Source organism: Mauremys mutica, chromosome 1, assembly GCF_020497125.1.
Source record: "Mauremys mutica isolate MM-2020 ecotype Southern chromosome 1, ASM2049712v1, whole genome shotgun sequence".
Lineage (NCBI taxonomy): Eukaryota > Metazoa > Chordata > Testudines > Geoemydidae > Mauremys > Mauremys mutica.
The window spans coordinates 241,990,513-242,014,052 of NC_059072.1; the positions used below are offsets into that span (position 1 = coordinate 241,990,513).

The 23,540-nt window shown below is 42.4% G+C and overlaps 1 protein-coding gene across 3 annotated transcripts in view; it reads left to right on the top strand.

Annotated features, from left to right (window-relative positions):
* The window catches only part of CYFIP1 (cytoplasmic FMR1 interacting protein 1), a 134,414-nt gene that overhangs the window by 61,712 nt on the left and 49,162 nt on the right, over positions 1 to 23,540 (top strand). For all 3 annotated transcript variants that reach the window (XM_045004926.1, XM_045004905.1, XM_045004916.1), the window contains exons 17-22: positions 520 to 676; positions 4,319 to 4,415; positions 4,813 to 4,889; positions 7,075 to 7,183; positions 8,121 to 8,240; positions 11,844 to 12,043. In XM_045004926.1, the coding sequence (XP_044860861.1) occupies positions 520 to 676; positions 4,319 to 4,415; positions 4,813 to 4,889; positions 7,075 to 7,183; positions 8,121 to 8,240; positions 11,844 to 12,043 (760 nt within the window). The remainder of the gene's footprint in view (positions 1 to 519; positions 677 to 4,318; positions 4,416 to 4,812; positions 4,890 to 7,074; positions 7,184 to 8,120; positions 8,241 to 11,843; positions 12,044 to 23,540) is intronic.

Below are 23,540 nucleotides of genomic sequence, written 5' to 3' on the forward strand. Positions count from 1 at the left end.
GAATCTCTCAGCATCTCAGAATTATCTTCCCTTATTCCAGACTCTCCCTCAAGAGTTCAGATAATTCCCTGCCCTTCTAATTTGCAAGGATCATGTGGGGCCAGTCAATTCTACTGCTTAATCGGATGGATGGAATAAAAATGATGGCCACAAGATGCTCCAGCCTTCTTTCTCCCCAAGCTACTTCTTGAGCTGAGAGCATTGATTTTACAGCACTTTGAGCCCCTGCTGGAGAATTAAACTTGGCTCTCCTCCAGGGTGGTATAATATACTTTTGCCACTAAACCAGTGGGCTGGCCCACTTTGGCAATATTTTCTGTAATAAAACACTTGAGCTTTTGTGTGTGTTCATAACTATTTTAAAAACCTCACAGGTTTTACATTTGAATTTGATTTACCTGTAGCTCTAGTGACTCACCTCCTTCGTAGTTTCACATTTACCATCATCACATTTTTTTGTTTTGTTCTTAACATGTTTCTCATATGAGAAGAATAATGGCTTGTCATTTATTCTGAAAGAAACCTTGCAGCAATGCTGTGACCTGTCCCAGTTGTGGTTCAGAGAGTTCTTCTTAGAACTCACCATGGGTAGAAGAATCCAGTTCCCCATTGAGATGTCTATGCCTTGGATTTTGACCGACCATATTCTGGAGACGAAAGAGGCATCAATGATGGAGTAAGGTCTATGTGTGCTCTTCTTTTGCGTCATTTTAAATACCATTGTATTATAAAGTTAGTGCCTTCACTGATGATAACAAGTTGTTGCTGGGATAGTATTGCAAACGTAATTCTTTAACTGTACTGTTTCCTGGATTCCTGCTTTCATCTCTGCACTTTAGCGTGAGTTCCCCTGACTCTCAATGATTTTGATTCTTTGAGGCACAGGCAGGCCAGCCTTATTCTGAGAGCCACACTCAGTGCTTCTCTGCCCCCTCTAGAACGTAAAGTTTCCAGGTGAAATCCTGACCCTATCAAATTTAATGGCAACACTTGTATTGCCTTCAGAGCAGCCAGGATTTAACTCTCAGTTCCTTGATGAATGGAAAGCAAATAGCTCTCCACACTAGAAATGTAACAGACACCAAAGAATGATAGGACAACACCTTCAGAAAAAAATGTAATTGAAAATGTACCCTGTTCTGAGGTGGATGAGTAGGAGTCAGCCAATACAGTGTCTTCAGAGAAATAGAACGGCAGGTGAACAATTATTTATTCTCAGTATCCTGAGTGTATGTACAAGGAAAAAGAAAATGAAGCTAAATTATCTTGTTTCCATCTCTTTTTGAGACAAAGCTGACAGCAATATTTTAATGCTTTTCATTTCTGTGGCTTCCTATTTGCTCCTATTCCCTATGGGGGCCTATCGTGCAACGGCCAGAAAAGTTGAACTTGTGTGGTCTGAAAGGTCTTCCACGCCACACATTTAAATTGTCATGCTTAGTAAAAACAATAGCATGGGAAATGTTTTGGAGATGTGAGATACCAAGTGTTACATTCTGAGGTTTGTATGGTAGTGGTCTCTGCTGTCTCCTGCTGCTATCTGCTTGACTATGCTCAGGAGGGCCAGCGTTCTCTGGAGTCTGTCATGCAGGCCACATAAATGCCTGGAGCAGGCCTCTGGACTGGATGTTTGGCACTGTTGCCCTGACTGGTCACTCCTTTCTAGAGAATTTAGTAGTCAGATTTTTTTGTGGCAGGGTACATTGCAGGTAATAGATCTACTTGCCTTCTGTATTTTTAATCTCAGTCTAAACTACAAATGAGGTATAATTTTTTCAGTGATCAAGTATTTTTGTTAATATATTTACAGAGAAGCATTTCACAAACTATGAATATTTGTTCTTCGAGTACGTGTCAGTGCAGATCCCACTGTAGGCGTGCATGGGCCCAAGATCAGCATTTTCTGAGTAGCTGTGCCCCTCAAGGCAGCATCTGCACTCTGTGCCTCCAGGACCCAGTTCAAGGGTATAAAGGAATAAAGAGGGGAGTGTCTTCAGTTCTCTCTTACTGTCCATGGAAGTGAGATGGAACCTGGGGAGTGTCCGATCTGCTACTCACTTCAAGCTCTGTTTCTAACCTAGTTTTATGAAAAAAAAATCTTTCTTCAGCTCTTACCTTATTAATTTTTTCTTTGGCCATCTCCCCCAAAAGAGAGGACACTCCCACATAGTCCCCTATACAGCATGGCAGGTACTTGGCACTAACTACCATGGCAGGTGCCAAACCCTTATGGTTTAATCCCTATCTATCCGACAAAGAACTTGTCCTGCTGGTCGACTGGCATCGCCAATGCCTTTTCTGTTTTGGGGAAAACCACGAATGAGTGGTGTGTAAATTCTTCTCACTGAGTGCTCTCAAGTTGAGAGATGTGCAGCTAAAACTCCACTTGCTTGAGTAATCAGTGTGCATCAACTCAGATCCGGAGGAGACATCCAACTCCAAACAACCCAAGGGGGTCATCCCTCAGTAAAAACTCCTCTGAATACACTTTTAAGCTTACAGACCTGAAGAAGAGCTCTCTGTTAGCTCAAAAGCTTATCTCTCTCACCAACAGAAATTGGTCCAATGAAAGATATTACCTCACCCACCGTATCTCACTAATATCCTGGGACCAATATGGCTACAACTACACTTCATACAATTTTGAATAAGGGATAGTTTGTGAGGTGGCAGGTTTTAGCATGTTTTCTTGAGACAGACCCAAAAAAACCCAAAACTAAAATGGCTAGAGTTGCAATAAAATGGCAAGAGTTGGCAGTACGGCTGTCTACCCGCTCACAGGCTGTCCATTCAGCCTTTGATATGGCTCCTAGACCATCTGGATCAGATCTTGCAGTATTATAGCCAGATACTCCACACAGACCTGAAGTCACTGAACGTGACAGTGCATGTGTTGCCTGGCTGAATGCTACCGATAGGTATTGCTCCTTACCAGTCCAGGAAATCCTGATACAAAGCAGGAAGAATTTACTGGAAAAACTTTTCAAAATGGAAGGGGTTCTTAATATGGGCAGCCCAAAAAGGCATGGGCCCAGTACAGGCCTCTGTACTGAAGAATCTTGATGACCTACTACACTTCAGGCAGGCGGTCTTTGGCTCAGCTCTGTTGGAGTCCACCTTGGAGTGATTTCAGCTTGTCAATTGTCTGTACAGTCGTGCTTGGTCTTCTCTCACCCCATGGTATAAAAGAGCTTTAAAGGTCTATTACACAGTTATCCAGCAGTCAGAGAACCCCCTCCTGCCTGGGACCTCGATATAGTCCTTCTGAGATGCATGGAGTCTCTCAGTGAGCCTCCCTCAGAATGCTCCTTACACCACTTTACTCTGAAGATGGTCTTCCTAGTTCTTATCACTCTGAGTGAGCTTCAGGCACTATAGCTAACCCCCATCCCACAACATTTCAAAGGGAAAAGATGTTGCTAAGACCTCACCTGAAACTCATTCTCAGAATGACATCAGAATCTCATCTGAACCAATCAATCAACTTACCTGTCTTCTTTGTCACTGGGAGAAGAGAAGTTAAACAGACTAGGCGTATCTAGAGCTCCCCTTTTATTATATTGACAGGACCAAACAATTCAAATTGTTGCCCCATCTGTTTCTGGCTGAAACAGGATATTCAAAGGCCAGCCTATCTGATCTTAAAGAATATTGGAACAGATAACACAAGGAGATGCATTGTGTTACCAGCTGGCGGTTACCTCTCCCACTCGACATCGAGGCTCACCTCACGAGAACTCAGCTGACTTCTGCCTGCTTTAGAAATGTGCCGATATGAGAAACCTGTAAGGCACCAACATGGAGTAACCCTTTGTCAAACACTATGTCTTGGACTTGGCAGGTAGAACAGGTGCCAAGTTTGGGTGACCAGTACTACAATCACTGTTTGACTTGTGCAGCTGAAACACCTTATTCCCACTATCTCGAGAGGATACTGCTTGCCAGTCATGTACATGCTGACACATACTCGGCGAAAGAACAGTTACTTCCTCTATAGTAACTGTGGTTCTTCAAGGTGTTATAGTTAATGTAGATGTTATGACCTGCGCTCTCTTTTAGAAGTCCCTACCTACCATGGGCTTTGAATTTCAAGGGGACTGAGGGAGCACCATGTCAACACTGCCCTTTATGCCTTCGCACTGGAGCACAAGGAGGCCCAGGGTACATACACCGCCCCATCTCTGCTATTCCAAAAAATCTGATCTCATGCCCATGAGCCATATGTGTACCTTCAGTGGGATCCAAAGTGACCACAACATCTCACAGAATCAAATTTGCTGTAGGGTAAGTAACTGTTCTTTTTTTCTTCTTCATTTAGGTATGTTCTCTATTCTTTGGATCTTTACAATGATAGCGCTCATTATGCGCTTACTAAATTTAAGAAGCAGTTCCTCTACGATGAAATTGAGGCAGAGGTAAAGTAAACTCATCTATTGGAGAAAATGGTTATGTATCCTAGTAGGGAGACGGAGTCTGTTAAAGGTGAAGGAACATTATGCAGCAATATGTATATCTTCAAAGCAGATGGTGATGATATAGAATGAAAGTGGTGAGAATGCCAAAAGAAGAAACAAAGGGAGGAGGATGCAATCTTCCATGGTGCTAAGCTTTGAATAAACACATATCTGCATATGTCTGTTTTTGGCATTGTTTAGATTGAAGTAACTTTTCTTCATGGGGAAGTAGAGGAATTTTGTGCTGACTAGCACTTTTTGATTTGTTTTTGTAGGTAATGACAAGGGAGACTAGGATATGTGCCCCCTTTTTATACCTGTGCAAATACTAATAAATAATGTCTCTACCATTTTCCAGGTAAACTTGTGTTTTGACCAATTCGTCTACAAGTTGGCAGACCAGATATTTGCGTACTACAAGATTATGGCGGGAAGGTAGCTATTCTGCTAGTAACATCTTTTATACATGTATTTTTGTTTGTTTGTTTGTTTCAGTTTTCACCAAAAAGGTTAGTAGCGATTGGACAGCTAACATAGTGAATGCCAGTGAAAATGAAGTAGGATCAGAGGCTAAAAGAGGGAAAGAACAAGTTAAAAATTATTTAGACAAGTTAGATGTCTTCAAGTCACCAAGGCCTGATGAAATACATCCTGGAATATTCAGGGAGCTGACTGAGGAGATATCTGAGCCATTAGTGATTATCTTCGAAAAGTCTTGGAAGATGGGAGAGATTCCAGAGGACTGGAAAAGGGCAAATTATAGTGCCAATCTATAAAAAGGGAAATAAGGACAACCTGGGGAATTACAGACCAGTCATCTTAACTTCAGAACCCGGGAAGATAATGGAGCAAATAATTAAGCAATCAGTTTGCAGACACCTAGAAGATAATAAGGTGATAAGTAACCGCATGGATTTGTCAAGAACAAATCATGTCAAATCAACCTGATAGCTTTCTTTTGAAAGGGTAACAAGCCTTGTGGATGGGATGAAGCTGTAGATGTGGTATATCTTGAGTTTAATAAGGCTCTTGATACTGTTTCACATGACCTCATAAACAAACTAGGGAAATAAAATCTAGATGGAGCTACTACAAGGTGAGTACATAACTGGTTGGAAAACCATTCCCAGAGAGTAGTTATCAGTGGTTCACAGTCAAGCTGGAAGGGCATATCAAGTGGGGTCCCACAGGGATAAGTTCTGGGTCCAGCTCTCCTCAGTATCTTCACCAATGATTTAGATAATGGCATAGAGAATGCACTTATAAAGTTTGTGGATGATACCAAGCTGGGTTGCAAGTGCTTTGGAGAATAGGATTAAAATTCAAAATGATTTGGACAAACTGGAGAAATGGCCTGAAGTAAATAGGGTGAAATTCAATAAGAACAAATGCAAAGTGCTCCACTTAGGAAGGAACAATCATACAAAATGGGCACACATACAAAATGGGAAATGACTGCCTAGGAAGGAGTACTGAAGAAAGGGATCTGGGAGTCATAGTGGATCACACACTGTTGACTCATATTTAGTTTAACACTGTTGCAAAAAAAAGCAAACATAATTCTGGGATGTACACCTCTACCCCAATATAACGCGACCCGATATAACATGAATTTGGATATAACACAGTAAAGCAGCACTCTGGGGGGGTGGGGCTGCGCGCTCCGGCAGATCAAAGCAAGTTCGATATAACGCGGTTTCACCTATAACGCGGTAAGACCTTTTGGCTCCTGAGGACAGGGTTATATCGGGGTAGAGGTATATTAGCAGGAGTGTTGTAAGCAAGACACGAGAAGTAATTCTTCTGCTCTACTCCGCGCTGATTAAGCCTCAAATGGAGTACTGTGTCCAGTTCTGGGCACCACATTTCAGGAAAGATGTGGACAAATTGGAAGAAAATCCAGAGAAGAGCAAAAAAAATTATTAATGGTCTAGAAAACATGACCTATGAGGGAAGACTGGAAAAAAACCTGGGTTTGTTTAGTCTGGAGAAGAGAAGACTGAGTGGGGACATAACTGTTTTCAAGTACATAAGAGATTGTTACAAAGAGGAGGGAGAAAAATTATTCCCTTTAACCTTTGAGGATAGGATAAGAAGCAATGGGCTTAAACTGCAGCAAGGACGGGTTAGATTGGACATTAGGAAAAACTTCCTAATTGTCAGGGTAGGTAAGCACTGGAATAAATTGCCTACGGAATCTCTGTCATTGGAGGTTGTGGAATCTCTGTCATTGGAGATTTTAAAGAGCAGGTTAGACAAACACCTTCCAGGGACAGTCTAGATCAGGGCTTCCCAAACTTGCTTCTCTGCTTATTCAAGATAAGCCCCTGGCAGGCTGAGAGACACTTTGTTTATCTGAGCGTCTGCAGGTACAGCTGCTTACCTGCGGACGCTCAGGTAAACAAAGCGTCTCGCAGCCTGCCAGGGGCTTACCCTGAACAAGCTGCGAACCAAGTTTGGGACCCCCTGGTCTAGATAAAACTTAGTCCTGCCATGAGTGCAGGGGACTGGACTAGATGACCTCTCAACATCCCTTTCAGTCCTACGATTCTATGATTCCTCGATTTCTGCAGTAGTTTGCTGTGTAATGTACAGTAACCTCTTTTTTTCCTCATAATAGTCTGCTTCTGGATAAACGGTTGCGCTCCGAATGCAAGAATCAGGGGGCAACAATTCACTTACCACCATCCAACCGGTATGAGACACTGCTGAAACAGAGACATGTCCAAGTGAGTAAAACTGATGCTACTGTATCGTATTTGAATTGCTTGCTTTTTTCCCCTCTTGTTCCACTACTCGTTTTTTTTTAATACTGTTGATGTACCTAGTGCTTATTCCACACCTGAGGGCATAGTATTCTGTTTCTGTTGTCATCCTATCCACAACAGCTTGACTGTGACCATCAGAGACAGAACATTATCATTTCAAGCAGCAGCAGTAGATGACCTCTAAAGCTGCAAAGATCCTGTTTTAATGCAAATATTTATAGTTTTTAAAAGTACAGAAATATGGCGCATGATGGAATTGTGTCTCTAAACCAGGGATAGGCAACCTATGGCATGGGTGCCGGAGGCAGCACACGAGCTGATTTTCAGTGACACTCACACTGCCCAGGTCCTGGCCACCGGTCTGGGGGCCCTGCATTTTAATTTAATTTTAAATGAAGCTTCTTAAACATTTTAAAAACCTTATTTACTTTACATACAACAATAGTTTAGTTATATATTATAGACTTATAGAAAGAGACCTTCTAAAAACATTAACATGTATTACTGGCACGCAAAACCTTAAATTAGAGTGAATAAATGAAGACTCGGCACACCACTTCTGAAAGGTTGCCGACCCCTGCTCTAAACTGAATAATTTTTCAGTCTTCTACAAGTTTATCATCAAGTCTTCTTTGGAAACATATTCATAATTAGCTCAGTGTTTGATTAGATTTTGATGCACCACCTATAGTATTTTTTGTGTGAGAATGTGGGATGGGGTAACATGTACACAACATACGTGTTCATATGTATTATCTCTATATTATGTCTGAATATAGTATACACATGCAGCTCTTCATTTTATCTGTTAATTAAGAAAAATTGGTTTTCTTACCTTAATCAAGATTAGTCTCATACCATTTTGTCTGATACATTTTTGGGGGTTGTTTTTCTTTAGCTTCTTGGTAGGTCAATAGATCTGAACCGCCTAATCACTCAGCGGATTTCAGCAGCCATGTATAAGTCAATGGAACTGGCAATTGGTCGATTTGAAAGTGAAGACTTGACCTCCATTGTTGTAAGTATTGTTGCTGAAGCTGACCTACAGGGTTTTCATTGGAAGTGTGGTAAACTAGTGACGTATCTCAGGCCTTGTCTACATTCAGAGCTGCACTTGTGTTTTTCAGCCTTATGATGTACAACAGGGGAGGGCAAACTACAGCCCACGGTGGGCTGGATCTGGCCCATCAGGGCTTTCAGTCTGGCCCGTGGGATTCCCAGCCCCGTGGTGCAGCAGAGCTAAGGCAGGCTCCCTGCCTGCCCTGGCCCCGCCCCGCTCCCGGAAGCGGTGGCACCACGTCCCTATGAACCCTGGGGGGGTGGGGGGGAGCAGAGGGCTCAGTGTGCTGCTCTTGCCTGCAGGTACCACCCCCCGCAGCTCCCATTGGCTGGGAATGGGGCACCATGGCCAATGGGGGCTTCAGAGGTGGTACCCGTAAGTGAGGACAGCGTGTGGCAGAGCCGCTTGCCCCCCCCCGCCCCCAGGAGCCACTGCTGGACATGCTGGCCACTTTCGGGGAGCAGAGTGGGCAGGGACACACTGCTGCCACTGCTGCACACTGCTGCCATCCTGGAGTTGCTCAAGGTAAGCGGTGCCAGGCCGGAGCCCACACTCTGAACCCCTCTTTTACCCTCCACCCCAACCCCCTGCCCTGAGCCCCCTAACCCCGTGCCTTGAGCCCCCGACGCACCCCTCCTCCACCCCAGCCCCCTGCCCTGAGCCCCCTCCTGCACTCCACACCCCCTCCTGCACCCCAACCTCCTGCCCTGAGCCCCCCTACACCCCGCACCCCTCCTGTACCACAACCCTTTGCCCTGAGCCCCTTCCTGCACACCGCACCCCCTCCCATACCCTGCACTCCCTCCCGCACCCCTACCCCAGCCCTACATTCATGGCCATGCAGACAATTTTCCCACCCAGATGTGGCCCTCGGGCCAAAAAGTTTGCCCACCCTTGATGTACAAAGAGAGCCTGAAAGTTTTCTACAAAATACAAAAGAAAACAGTTTTTTTTTTTACCTTAGAAATAGAAAATTTTCTTTGGTTTTGTTGGAGTATTTCTTGGGTTTCTCCTGATATGCCAGGAACTCTCACATATGTTACCGAAGGGGCGGGAGTGTTGTCAGACTAAAAAAGATATCTGCTTTGTCCCAAAGATGAGTTAAATAAGTGTAAACAGAAAAGAAGTTAAGCAGACCAGCTGAAAATCTCTTCTTTCCTCCGTTGCTCAGCTTTCATTCTCTCCTCTCTCATGCTGCTTCACTAGTATTCCTGTCAAATGAGATCATGAAAGGCCTGGGCAGTCTAACATGGTGCACTGTCTTGTGTTACAGTGGTGTTTGAGACTGTCTAGTTCGTTTTCCTGTGCTTGTGGGCTGGGAGCACTCCACAGGCAGCAAACTTGGGAAGAGTGAGGGGGAGATCCCACCTTTTCCCTTCTCAAAGTTGTCCTGATCAGCTCACGAGCAGCATTAATTGGTGCTGGAAGAAGCTGTGTTTTCTTTGAAGAAAATTTCTCAGAGTGCAGGGCCTTGAGAGCAATGGAAGTAAAAGGCAGGCTGCATGATATGCTTGGAAATTGAACTGGGGCAACAGGGGGAGACAAGGTTTTCTAATTATTTAAGTTTGAAATAGCAACTTGTATATGATCAGCTGTTCTGGACTCTGTACATGATTGCAGACCAAAAACAAATAATCCAGGGACTGAGTCTAGCATACAGTCTCATTAGATGCATGAAGTGGAATAGCTATCTCTTTCTCTAGACAGCCTGGTTCTGTAGAGTTGCCAATAGGAAAAACTTGTTTTCATCAATAAAGTAATCAGATCTGACTAATGACCATGGAGGGAACCCATATATACAATACCAAGGTGTCAGTTTAGTTCGTTTCCTGATTAAAATGTTAATGAACAAACTCTATTTCCAAAGCTCCACTGACAGGCAAGAAGGCTTATGCCAGATCTCACCATAATCTTACGCCCTTAGTTTAACCTGGGAGAGATGGAGAAAAATACTCTGGCCACTTCAGTTTTTGCTTTGCAAGTTTAATATACAACATCCTCACCTGGAATACTATGTTCAGTTCTGTTCACCCTATATCAAAAAAGATACAGTAAGCAGACGGGTTTCAGAGCTACACAACAATGAAAATTATGAAACGTGGTGAGACTTCCATACAAGAAAAGACTAAGTTTGTTCAGTTTAAAGAAGAGGCATAAAAAGAGGGGGCAGCACAGAGACATACAGAATAATTGAATAGAGGTGCCTTGTGCATATGCATTATTGATACAGCGCCTGTCTGCATGAACAATTATTTCGTGGTAAGCTGGGAAGTAAATCTACCCTGCACTAGCCTGCTGCCTGATAAGTTTTCATGTGGACCCTGCTGCTGCTCACTAAAAGTTCAAAGCAGTGTAGATTTAAGCACACTTGGGAACTTTTAGTGCATGGGAGCAGGGTCCACACAAACACTTAGTGGGTGGCTGGCTAGTGCAGGGTAGATTTACACCCCAGCTTGCTGCGCATTAAGTATTTCTAAAAAGAACAGGAGTACTTGTGGCACCTTAGAGACTAACAAATTTATATCAGCATAAGCTTTTGTGGGCTACAGCTCACTTCTTCGGATGCATAGAATGGAACACACAGACAGAAGATATTTATACACACAGAGAACATGAAAAGGTGGAAGTACGCATACCAACTGGAAGAGTCCAATCAATTGAGATGAGTTATCATCAGCAGGAGAAAAAAAAACCTTTGAAGTGATAATCGGGATGACCCATAGAAGGTGTGAGGAGAACTTAACATGGGGAAATAGATTCAATTAGTGTAATGACCCAACCATTCCCAGTCTCTGTTAAACCTAAGTTAATTGTATCTAATTTGCATATTAATTCGAGTTCAGCAGTCTCTCTTTGTATAGACATGCCCACAGTCTTCAATTACATGATCACTTCCTCTCCCCCGACCCCTTTCTTCCCACTTGCCTCGTTCAGTGCAGAGGATGGACCAGCTCTGGGGATGAATCAGGGTCGCAGCCTCATTTGCTGTAGGAGTTGAAAGGTGTGCAGTGAATGAGGCAGGGAATTGCAGGACAGTCCAAGGACAGTCTCATGGTTAAGGCAGTTGAATGCTGCCCTGGCAACCTGGATTCTATCCCTGTCTCTGCCACAGCATTTCCTACGTGGTGCTGGGCAAGTCACTTTAATCAGACTTTTTACTGGTGGTCATTAGTGGTGTGTTCCTCAATTTCTGTGTGCCCAACTTGAAGCCAGGGAGGGGGCCTGAATTTCGGAAGTGTGACTGAAGTCATTGGGAGCCGTGTCTGAATATATAAAGCGTTGTACATAGTGCTAAGTGCTCTGAAAAATCAGGTCCTGGGTGCCTCAACTCAGGCACCCAAAATTAATATAAACGTATTACCTTAATCTCTCAGTTCCTCAGATCCCGTTTTACTGATTGGAAAAATACCACTCCTTCTCCTCACCGGGGTTTCTGAAGCTGGATTAATGTTTGTGAATCTCTCAGATGCTGTACTGACGAGCGCCATAGTATAGCTCATAAGGAAATTTGATAATTCTCCTCACGTTTTACCCCCCCCTTCTTGTTTTAAATGTTCTCAGGAGCTAGATGGCTTGGTAGAGATAAATAAAATGACACACAAGCTACTGAGCAGATACATGACCTTGGACAGCTTTGATGCCATGTTCAGAGAAGCCAATCACAACGTGTCGGCTCCCTATGGAAGAATCACTCTTCATGTCTTCTGGGAGCTCAATTATGATTTCCTTCCAAACTATTGCTACAATGGGTCCACTAACAGGTTAGCATGGTGGCCTTTTAAATCATTGTCTTTGCATGTGTAGTTTGTTGTATCAGCAGGGTGAAATGTACAGTAGATTCTGTTTACCTGGTATAAGTGAGGGCTGACAACTGTCTATATTTTGGCGGTATTTTTAAAAATACAATTTCTCATTTAAAAAAAAAATTTAATTGAGTCCCAATGGGTACATTGGTTTCCTTCATTTAAAATTAGTTTGTACAAAACTTGAACTTTTATGATTATTTATAGTCAGAGGAAGAATTGACTACAAGTGAAGGTTGTAACAGCTTATCTCTGCCATAACCTCTTTCATAACAAATGTTGGTGAATCCTGTCTCTGTTCGCCTCATGTTTTACCTCTATCTCCTTTCTAAATGTTTGGAATAGTTCGTGTGGCATACAAATGTACATGTGTAAGAAAGCAAAGTGATTTAGACTACTTATCCATTCATACATTTAACAGTGCTAGTATATGTCCACAATAGGAGAAAAGCCAAACTTAACCTGTGTTGCCAAATTCGGTGAAATTTTAATGCTCTATCTACAATATGCTGTAAAATAAAGAATATCTAAAAATAGTTCAAGGTACATGTTAGGAGGAAATTTTAATAAACAAAATCATGTAGTAAAACATTTTACAACAATAAGTAATGGAAGCAAAATTATATCCCTTGATTTTATGATAATGCAAAGAAAAGAGGATGAATTACTGGTTTGAGACAGAGTTCAGTGGTTATGTGTAGCCAAGTATCTTTGTACATGTGTCCTCACTCTCTTCTGCATCTGGCAGTTCTGGATACACTGTTTCTATTGATTATGTGTTACTGACCCCCTCTTTTGTCATTGAGGGCAAGTGCCTTTTTGAAGTTGACCACAGTACAATGGATTCAAGTGTAAATGCACTTTTTTTAATCACAAAGGTTATTAATATAGCAATGCAGAATTCCCAGCCATCAAAACTGAGCGGATTTTGCAAGTAAGCCAAATTCATATAATTCAGTCTTTTTGTTTTCCCCCCCACGGGAGGTTAGTGGCATTTTTGCATACCTGTGTATTCTGATCCAGGGCTTCTCTTGCTTTATATAGCTGACATGTTCACAAATATATACTGTGATTTCCTGCTGCCATGGCAGATTTGTTCTATGTCTTGCATTCCTGCTTTTAAGGATACAGAATGGTAGAGATGTGGAGCGGAATATAAAATACAGAATGCTTGAGTCAGTTGAGGACACTAACAGAAGAGGGTTTGGGGTTTTTTTGGACTTGTGTTGCATTGACTTGCTTTTCAGTTTGTGGTTAGAGCACATTTACCTTCAGGAGTGAAATACAATGAGAAACCTACTGACTGTGAAATGAGATTGAGTTATTCAGGGGTGGGGAGAGGTAGAACAGCATCATTTCACCTCCCACTCTCCCCAGAGAGCTTCCTCTGTCTTCCCTTTCAATAATACTTGTATTTTGGGTCAGAGTTGCTGGCTGTGCAGAAAGGCACAGGGTCCTTTTTGTTCTGGAGGCATTAACTAAACAGTTTTTATTGCTTGAGTCCTCCTAATGGAGAACAGCTGGATGGATTTCTTACGAATAACTACATATGTTTAATTCTTGTCAAAATTCTCAAATTCAGCCCCAGACTCATTCAATATGATGAGGTTTTTTAGGAATAACTGGAATACAGTTATCTGGAATAACACTGCATAGTCAAATTTTGACTTTCCTATATTCTGAAAGCTTCACCAATGAAAGAAATGAAACATCTACTGAATGTATTTAGTCTGTGTTCAGTGATCAGCTCAGAGGCTGCATTTGGTATATGCCACTAAAAATGTTTAGGAAGTGAATGTGGAATCATTGAGGAAATCAAATTGGGTTCTGTGGTACGGCTGCTTACTTATATAAAAGTGTGTACACAAATTGGGTTAGGCTGAGCTCCAGCCTAGCAGGATAATTCATTTGAAAGATGATAAAATGGGGGAGATCTTAGATAACATCTTTGCTAGTCATCCAGCTTGATTGATTTCAAGATTGTGCACAGAATTGCTCTGATATATACAGAAAGCTTTAAGCATGTGTGATCACATCGCTATGTGCTTTTTTGAACTGTGTGCACAATCACACAATTGAGCCAGTTAATTTTTTCCTCCCAGGACTCTGTGGTATCTTGAAGTTCTTAACATGTTTGTACACATACAGACATGACTGCCATTAAAGTGCAAAGTAAAAACTGAAATACATTATCAGTTTGTCACACTTTAGTCACACAAATTATTACAAGTAAGCCCAATGATTAAGTTTTCAATATATTATGTGTTTTTGACGGCTCTGTGTGCGTCAGCAGTTTCATTCTTCCCCTTCCATAGGCTATTTCTTGTGTGAAGGCTACACACAAACGTCAGAGGAAAGAAAAACGTTTATTTAAAAAAAAAAGTAATTGGAAAACTACAAAAATTAGCGGGGGTACGAGGGCAGGCGTAGAACATGTAATTTTTTTCAAATTAACTAGTCACTCTCTTTTTAATCTTTAGTTATTCTTTAATATAAATGCTTAACAGTAGAACTAATTTGTGCGTAGCATGTCGTGGAGCTCTTCCCCCACTCCCTCAGAACACTTGACAATTTTTTTTGAAATTATTTGTTAAAGGTTTTCAGGCATTTACAAAAACTTCAGTCTTGGGGGCACAAAAATTGAAGTTGTTTCTGCAGAAGTATTACAGCAAACTGCACGTTGAATTACCTGACCATCTATAATTATTTTACATTTGATAGTGCACTGAGATTAAACAATAGGATGGACTGCTATTAAAAGATTTAGAGAATTACTAATTGCAGCTGCTGGTTTTCAGAATTTTAGTCACATGAGTTTGTTAACCTCCTGTACATTCAAGTCCAAGAAGAGGCTGCAGCCTTGGTTATTTGTGGAAACGTAGGCTGTCAAATGTGTGGCAACAGCTCAACTCCACTAGCTCTGGGTTCAAGTTAGTCATGAGATCCAGGGGATTTTTAATTCACCTCTATTAGAGTGCAAAAGAAACAGAACTGACTGTGATGAAGGCTACATTATAGTTACAGGTATTTTTAGTAAAAGTCACGGACAAGTCACGGGCAGTAAACAAAAATTCACAGCCTGTTACCTGTCCATGACTTTTACTATATACCCCTGACTAAAACTTTGGGGGGTGGAGGGAGGTGGAGGGGAAGAGGGCTGCCCGGGAGCGCTGTGGGGGCTGGGGCTCGGTGGCGGCGCAAGGCCTGGGACCCCTGCTGGTGCTGGGGGTGGGGCGCTGGTGGGCCAGCAGGCTTCCTACCTGGCTCTGCATCTCCCCCCCTTCACCCCACATTAGCAGCAGAGTTTGGATGTGGGAAGGGGTAGGGGATTGAGGCATGGGACGGGGTGAGCTGGGCTCTGGGCAGCGCTTCCCTGGGAGGCTCCCTGGGAGTGGGCGACATCCCCCTCGCTCAGCTGCTAGGCAGAGATGTTGCCAGGCATCTCTGTGTGCTGCCTCTGCCCAGAGCACCAGGAATCATGGCCAATGGGAACTGCAGGGGTGGTGCCTGCTGAACCGTTGGGCGACGTGTGTGATCCAATGAAACATTGCAGCTTGTACAAAATAGTTTGTCACCATCGGCATGTAGAATTTGGCTTCCAAATTCTTTCACACGATCCGCTGCAGTAATAATAGTTTTTGAGGTTTTTGATTTACTTTGGACGCTCATTTTACAGTAATTGCATGTGTCTTCTGGTAGGTGGTCAATTGAGATCACTACATTACATAACTTCCCTAATGTCCAAATCTACCAATCAGTGAGTTCAGCCCTGCGTATGATTTGCTGCAGTAAAGTGTCAGTCTGGGCAGCAGCCCCAGAGATTCCCGCAGCTGGAGGAGACTTGTGGAGTTGGATCCAATATTCCCTGTGCTGCTGGCAGCGCCCAGCTGGGTTGGGTCAGTCAAAAAATTCTGTCAAGTGCCTCACCTTTCTTTTTGTTTTTATTGAAATAAGCTAATAATTGCACCTGGAAGTGGGGGCAGTTCCCTGTACAATGTCCCCTCCCCAGGCAGCTGCAAAGGGAGGGGGACAGGAAGCGAGTGGGGAGGAGGGGTGCAGAGCTGTGTGCAGCCGGAAGAGATACCCAAGAGCAGCACTGCAGGGAAAGAACAAATCCTGTCCCTCCCCAACCCAGCTGGGCGCTGCCAGCAGCACAGGGAATATTGGATCCAACTCCACAAGTCTCCTCCAGCTGCGGGAACCTCTGGGGCTGCTGCCCAGTCCCAGAGCATCCTGCAGCAGAGGGAGGCACCCGGAGGTGGGTCTGGTCTTCTCCCCCCACTCCCACCCTCACCACCAGAGAGGTTGTGCAGGCAAGGGATAAGACTTGTCCATCCCTAGCCCAGCTGGAGCTAGGAGCCTCCTTTGCTGGGGGGCTCCTAGGAACAAGGGGACATCGGTTTTCACGGGGAAATTGGTAGGGCCCTATCTGAGGTGTGTCGTATTGGCTACTTAATCTCCTCTCTTTCATGCTGGCCCGCCATCAGAAGAGGAGAGGAAGGCCACTTCTTCTCTCCTAATGTTAGTCCCTTCCACTGCTGTTCTTTTCCTGCCCTCATTCCTGGCATCAGACTTCTGCAGTTCAGTGGAAGGAGGAATTCTCTAGAAGGTTTAACATATGCCCTTATCTCCAGGGAGGCTATCTGTCATTTTGCCGTGTATACTTTGAAACTACTTTGTGCCAATGTCAATAAACCTTGTTTATGTGATGATATTTGCATATTTCCCTTTACTATCTTAAGCAGCTAAGTTAGCAGTGTAAATGAAAGACATGTGGAGGAAGTTTTGTCCTTTCTGGAGTTTATATTTTTAAAAAAATCAAACTTTTAATAAAACCCAAATATTTTCAGAACAAACTAAATTGCTAAAATGTTTTTACTATAAAAAGATTGATTAGGGGTTCAATATGGAAATACCACTGCATCTGTTTAGTCAAAAGTTGGCATGCTGTCTGCTGTGCTCCCCACACTGTGTACAGTGGCACAAGTTAACACAATTTAATAGAAAAGCTCATATTTAATTGACAGGTTTGGTGAGATTTGAGGTAAGCTATTGCAGGGTTCAGTTACTAATATATCCTGCAATGATTAAATAACCAATCATGCTACTTGTGCTTATCGTTTATTGTTCCATCCACTCTCCAGCTTTGTATTTGACTTCAGATGGGTCCTATTTTGAGTTACTCTGTATTCAGCCAAATTCTAAATATATAGTAGTAATAACACCTATTTTTATGTGGCACTTTTCATCAGTAGATCTCAACGTGCTTCATAGTCTTTAATGAATGTATCCTTGTAACCCCACTGGGAGGTAGGGAAGTGCTGTAATCCCCATTTTATAGTTGGGGAAGTGAAGCACAGAGGCTAAGTGACTTGCCCAAGGTCACACGGACATTTGTGGTGGAGCAGAGAAATGAACCCAGGTCTTCTAAGCCCTAGGTTAGTGCCCTAACCACTTGACCTTACACCATAAGCATACCCCTACAGGGAACAAAATCTAAGTTTCATGTAGGTCTAAAAATAAAATACACATAACTTTTGTCACTTTAAATATTTCATTCAAAGCATGATTCTTTAGCTTTCATATACTAATTTACAGGCCCTGATCCTTATGTTCAGGCAATCTCACTTGTCCGAGTGGGACCTGACATAGATTTTTGCAGTGACTGTATACTTGACTATCTTAAGGGCTTGGACTACAACAGGGGTAGGCAACCTATGTTACGCGTGCCAAAGGCGGCACACGAGCTGATTTTCAGTGGCACTCACACTGCCTGGGTCTGGCCACTGGTCCAGGGGGCTCTGCATTTTAATTTAATTTTAAGTGAAGCTTCTTAAACATTTTAAAAACCTTTTATACTTTACATACAACAATAGTTTAGTTATATATTATAGACTTATAGAAAGAGACCTTCTAAAAATGTTAAAATGTATTACTGGCACGCGAAACCTTAAATTAGAGTGAATAAATGAAGACTTGGCACACCACTTCTGAAAGGTTGCCGACCCCTGCTCTACAATTAAAAGTTACATTGGTATAGCTGCAGTGGTCAGTGGCATGAAAAAAACATGGACATAGCTGAATCTATGCCAGGGTTTTATTAACATAGCTCTGTCGACATGAGAGGGCTTCTGTCCACATAGCTACCATTGTTCGGGGAGATGGTGTTCCCATACCGACAAAGCCTCTTCTGTCAGTGTAAACTGCATCTACACTAGAGGGCTATGTCAATATATCTATGCTAGCACAGGCTCCATAGGGTAGACATAGCCTTAGTGTATAGCCTTCAGTTCAGTAAAACCCTCAAAGAGCTGGAATTGACCACTGGTTAATAGAGACTTTTTTTCTATAGTGTGTTTTTATTTAAATTGGTATCAGTTTAGGTGGTGCCTGTTGTCCTGTGAGTTGACTGTTGCAAACTCCCTCACATTGGTCTCTCATTGGTATGAGATTATTTGAAAGTGATATGATTATTTCCAGACCAGTGTTGTATTTATCAGTCATTATTTCAAAAGCACTGGTAAACCAACCAACAGGTTTTTGATCTCTGTGATCAACTTTGTTGTGATTGCTTAGAACTGTACTGATGAAAATGGATAAATTTCTGGACAGTCATCAACACAGAATAAATCTAACAAGAACTTGTTATCTTGGAGCATGCCAAAACATACACAGAGTAGTGCAGCGCAGTTATTCACCAAAGTAACTTTTCCTCTTTATCAGAGAAAGTGAGGGGAAGAGAATCTGTCCAAATAATTGCCAGTCTTAAAGGCCTCATTCTTCCACCTCTTTTATTCAAACCATTCAGATTTCAACATTTCTATTTGAAAAGAAAACTGAGAGCATAACACTTGCAAGGAATTTTTTAAAGAAGATTTTTCTTTATATTTAAGAATTACAGATGATGTTGGTAGGTTCTAAAGAATTCAGTGCAGTCCTTGGGATTGAAGGATGGAAGTTGTAATGCACAGTCTCAAAATGGATAATACGAATCAGCCAAAGATACTGAAGATCTGTTCATCTTTGTTACCTTCTGGCTTCTTCAAATCTTCCTTGGCCAGAAGGTAACAAAGATTGACAAGGATGATCCAGTAGAATCCCCCCGCCCCACCTCCTTCCCACCCATCTCTTGGGACCATATACAACACAAGTCTCTGCCTCCAGACTTTTCACCGCAGCACCTTGCTAACTTTTCTGAAAGGGAGAAGTTGAACAAGTGGGCTGAATGTGAGAGAACTTTAGGACAGTATCTAATGAAGAGCCTGAACAAAGATGCATGTTAGCTCATATCAACAACTGTGATTCATGTGAACTTCTACTAAGACTGGATTCTAAGGCAAATACTAACCTATTTGCTCTGTGCTCTGCTCCAAGTACAATGGAAGTCTGAATGGCTCTCTTCTTTCCCCAGTCACCTGAAGACATTGTAATTACTTCTATCCCTAACACTTAAAATTAACAATAGAGATGGGTCTGAGTAAAAACCATGGATCAACATGTGAACGGGTACAACTCTGCAGCTCGGGGCCATCTGTAATTATTCACTATGACTTCTGAAGTCCATTTACAGCTGAATAGACCTTGACTGTTTTGTGAAAAGTAATTTAAGTTTCTCAAGGAAATTGTTGATAGCCCAGTAAATCTTGCACAGTATGTCCATGCACTGCAAATCCATTTTATCTTTAGTGACAGGGTATAGGTGCTCCTCCTCTCCTTTCTTTCACTTGTATAAGTTTTCACTGAGCATGAAAATGAGAGTCAGTTTAAGGGTAACAGGGGCGGGGTGAGGGGAGAAAAGAGCCATCTCAAGCAGTGTCATATGTCTAGGATGACTCTGAGTGATCCCGTCAAGTGTTTACAACATCCCTGATAAACTCCATTCATGAAAAATCTCTGTAAAGAACAAATAATCTCAAGAGGAAGTTTCTAAATAAGTGCATTTCAATTATACAAGAGAATGGAAAAACTAATAAATCCGGGAAATCCAAATGAAAGGCGATTTTATATAAGATAATAGATATCAAAAGCCATATACCTAAGTGATCTTTTCTTCCTCAGAAGCAGCTAAAGGCAAGCAGTTACTGAATTTTAACAAATGCAGATAGCTTGGAAAGATGTTAAAATCTTAACAAACAACTGAAACTTTTAGTATACTTATTTTTGTGCAGTTTTATAAAATACAAAAAAACTAAGATCCACTAAGAGAGTTCAAGTTATAAAAAAATTAACCTTCTAAGCATAAAGGAAATACCGAATATACTCATTCATAAACCCGATTTTTTTAGTAAAAAAGGGAAGTCGGCTTATGAACAGGTATAGAGAGGGAGAGGTGGGACACAGACTCTCCCCCCCCCAACAGAGGGAGCAAGGAGAGGCAGCAGAGCCAGAAGGGAAGTCTCTCCACTTCTGGCCACGCTGCTCTCCCCCCAGACTCCGAAGCAGCTGCAGCTCTGGGGCTGGCAGGCTGCAGCCGTGCCTCTCGGACCCACCTCCCAGAGCAGGCTGTGGCCGCACTGCCAGAGCACGCTGCAGCTGTGCCACTTGGCCCAGCCCGCTGGAACATGCTGCGGCCGCGCCACCCGGTCTGGCCCACCGGAGCAGGCTGCAGCCACGCTGCCCAGCCTGCCGAGCAGCTCCAGCCAGGCCAGAGACATCCTCCCCTGGCCCTCCCCAGATAAGGTGAGAAGGGATGGATGGGGAGAGTGTGAGGGTCCCGGGCTAGGAAGGGGGGTCATGTGGGGGGTGGTCACAGGGGTTACTCCACTGACCTCCAGCTTCTCCCCCACAAAAACATTTCCCCACCAGTTGCTATCCCGGCCTGTCAGGGTAAGCAGCTGGCGCGCCGGGACACTTTGTTTACGTAGGTTTACCTCTGTGCCTTCGAATGCTCGAGTTAAACAAACCATTTTGGCCCCACAATGGCTTATCTTGATGGCCTGGGAGCCAAAGTTTGCTGACCCCTGGGTTATAAAATTTTTCCATTTTTACTTATCCATCTTGGGCGGGGGGGGGGGGTGAGGTTGGCTTATAAACGAACCGGCTTATGATCAAGTATATACGGTAATTGCAAACTGAGGTTGTTTTTCTGTATTCTACAGTTTGCATGCACATTGTTGTTATTCTATCAGCATGGATGTTTTTATCTTTAGCTGGATAATAAATACCTTTAATGTATGCCTCAGTTGTGGCTAGAAACAAATTTTGGCACATTCTTTTGCACATTCAGTTTCTAACTGTATTTGTAGCATCGTTCATTTTGGTTTACAGTGTGTATTTTAAGAACATTCTTTTCTGAATCTTTATTTTCCTAGTTAATTTTTGTTTTAAAAAATGTTATGGGATGGAATATGCCAACTATCCAACCAGTGAATTGTTAGTATGGCCAGTATTTCTTTCCGCACATATTTAAAGGTTTGTGTGCCATTTGCCTAGTTTCTTCAAAATCCCCTTTGGTAACTTCAAAAATTTAAGCCACTTGTGCTTCAAACACACACATTTGTCTCTGTACTCATGCTACATGTTACATACATGTAGCAAAGAATCCTGTGGCACCTTATAGACTAACAGACGTTTTGGAGCATGAGCTTTCGTGGGTGAATACCCACTTCGTCGGATGCAAGTATTCACCCACGAAAGCTCATGCTCCAAAACGTCTGTTAGTCTATAAGGTGCCACAGGATTCTTTGCTGTTTTTACAGATCCAGCCTAACACGGCTACCCCTCTGATACATGTTACATACATGCGTTTCTATTTGCAGGATTGTTATTGCAGAGTAGTAGAAATTAATAAAATTGCAGTAGCATGCTAAAATTAAAATCTTGCAAAAGTTAAATAAAAGGTAAACTTGCAGCAAATATCAAAAGTCAAATTCTGCAAACCGTTGGTCATGAAAACAAGTCCTCTTATGCAAAATTCTATTGAGGGTCCCACCGTAGATTTCTTACCAGAGTAAGGATTGCTTTTAAGCAAGTATGTACAGATTCTGGGCCTTACTCACTCTAAATTCAACAGACTACTGTGACAAATAGCTCCTTGTGGACACTACTTCCACTGGTTTTCCTTTTGCCTATAATATATTTAAATATTTCTTTGTTCCTCTTGATTTCCTCAGCTTATTACATTTTTTCTTCTCTCTCTTTTTTTTTTTCTTTTAACTTTGGCCTCACAAGTTTTGATTGTGTACTGTTAATTGCTCGGTGGCTTCTCTGTTCTTCGCATAGGATTGCCACCTCTGAGGTACAGAAAACCCCGGGACATCTGGGATGATCCTGAGCCTACAAAACTGAACAGTTGGCAGTGTGTACAGAGTGCTCTTTAGATTTTCTAGGATAGCTACCTCAAAAGAGGGACCATCTTGGAAAACCTGGACAACTGACAACTCTGTCTTCACATGTGGAAACCCTTTTTTCTGGTCTATATATACCTGGACCACTGTATCAGGTTCATTGAAGGAAATAGCTTCCTTTGTGTACCATTACAATTGTATGTGCCTGGGAAACAAGTGGCCTGAGCACATATCAGATTCTATATCTGTCTGAAAAGCGTGACTAAATGGATGTCTGCAAATCTGAATTCTCTGCAAATACTATTTTTCTGAATTCAGTACCAGCATTATATTCAGGAAAAAAATAGCTTTGGGAGAGAATTCAGATTTGCAGACATCCATTTAGTCATACTTTTTAGCTATGTATAGAATTTGAGGCATGTTCAGATCACTTGTTTCCCACGCATATGCATTTTTAATGGTGTACAAAGCAAGGCTTACTTCAATGAACACTGGAATTAAAAGTATGATGGTACTTGCCATACACTAATCTTGACAGAATTAGTATTCTGATCTGTTTTAAACTCTCTGGTAGCAACACACGCTGCATCTGATGGTGAAGATCTTCTTAAAAAAACATTAAGTAAAAAACATTAAGGAGTGGCAGTATTTTAAAGAAGCCAGGTGGGTGATTTGAACATGGAGAACAAGAGTTACTTATGCACTGACACAGAATCGGTATGGCAAACATACCAGATGTATCACTGCACTTTCTGACAGGAGTGTGTCTATTATAGGTACATTTTCTTGTGCAATGAAATTGTCCGCCACCAGGGTAAAGCTTGTTTGTACAGGAGGCAGCTTTCTTGGTGCTGGTCCCAGATTGTGAAATGATCTCCTGCAGGATCTATAAAGCACCAAAAAAAACTTTGCCACCTTCCGTTCCAAGTGGAAGGAGCACTTTTCTATTTGGCCTTCACTAATAAAAACACAGTATCTCAGCACACTGTGCATATGTTTAAAAAAAAAAGATTTTATTCCACACACAGATTTTCCCTGTGGATAAAGGAAGATGGGTAGGAGGAAATCCCTTTCTCTCCTTTGTGGGGTACCTGTATCATTAGCACCTACATGGAGAAAGAGGGAGAGCAGCTAACATTGGGCTGCTAATTCTTCTCCAATGCAGGTGC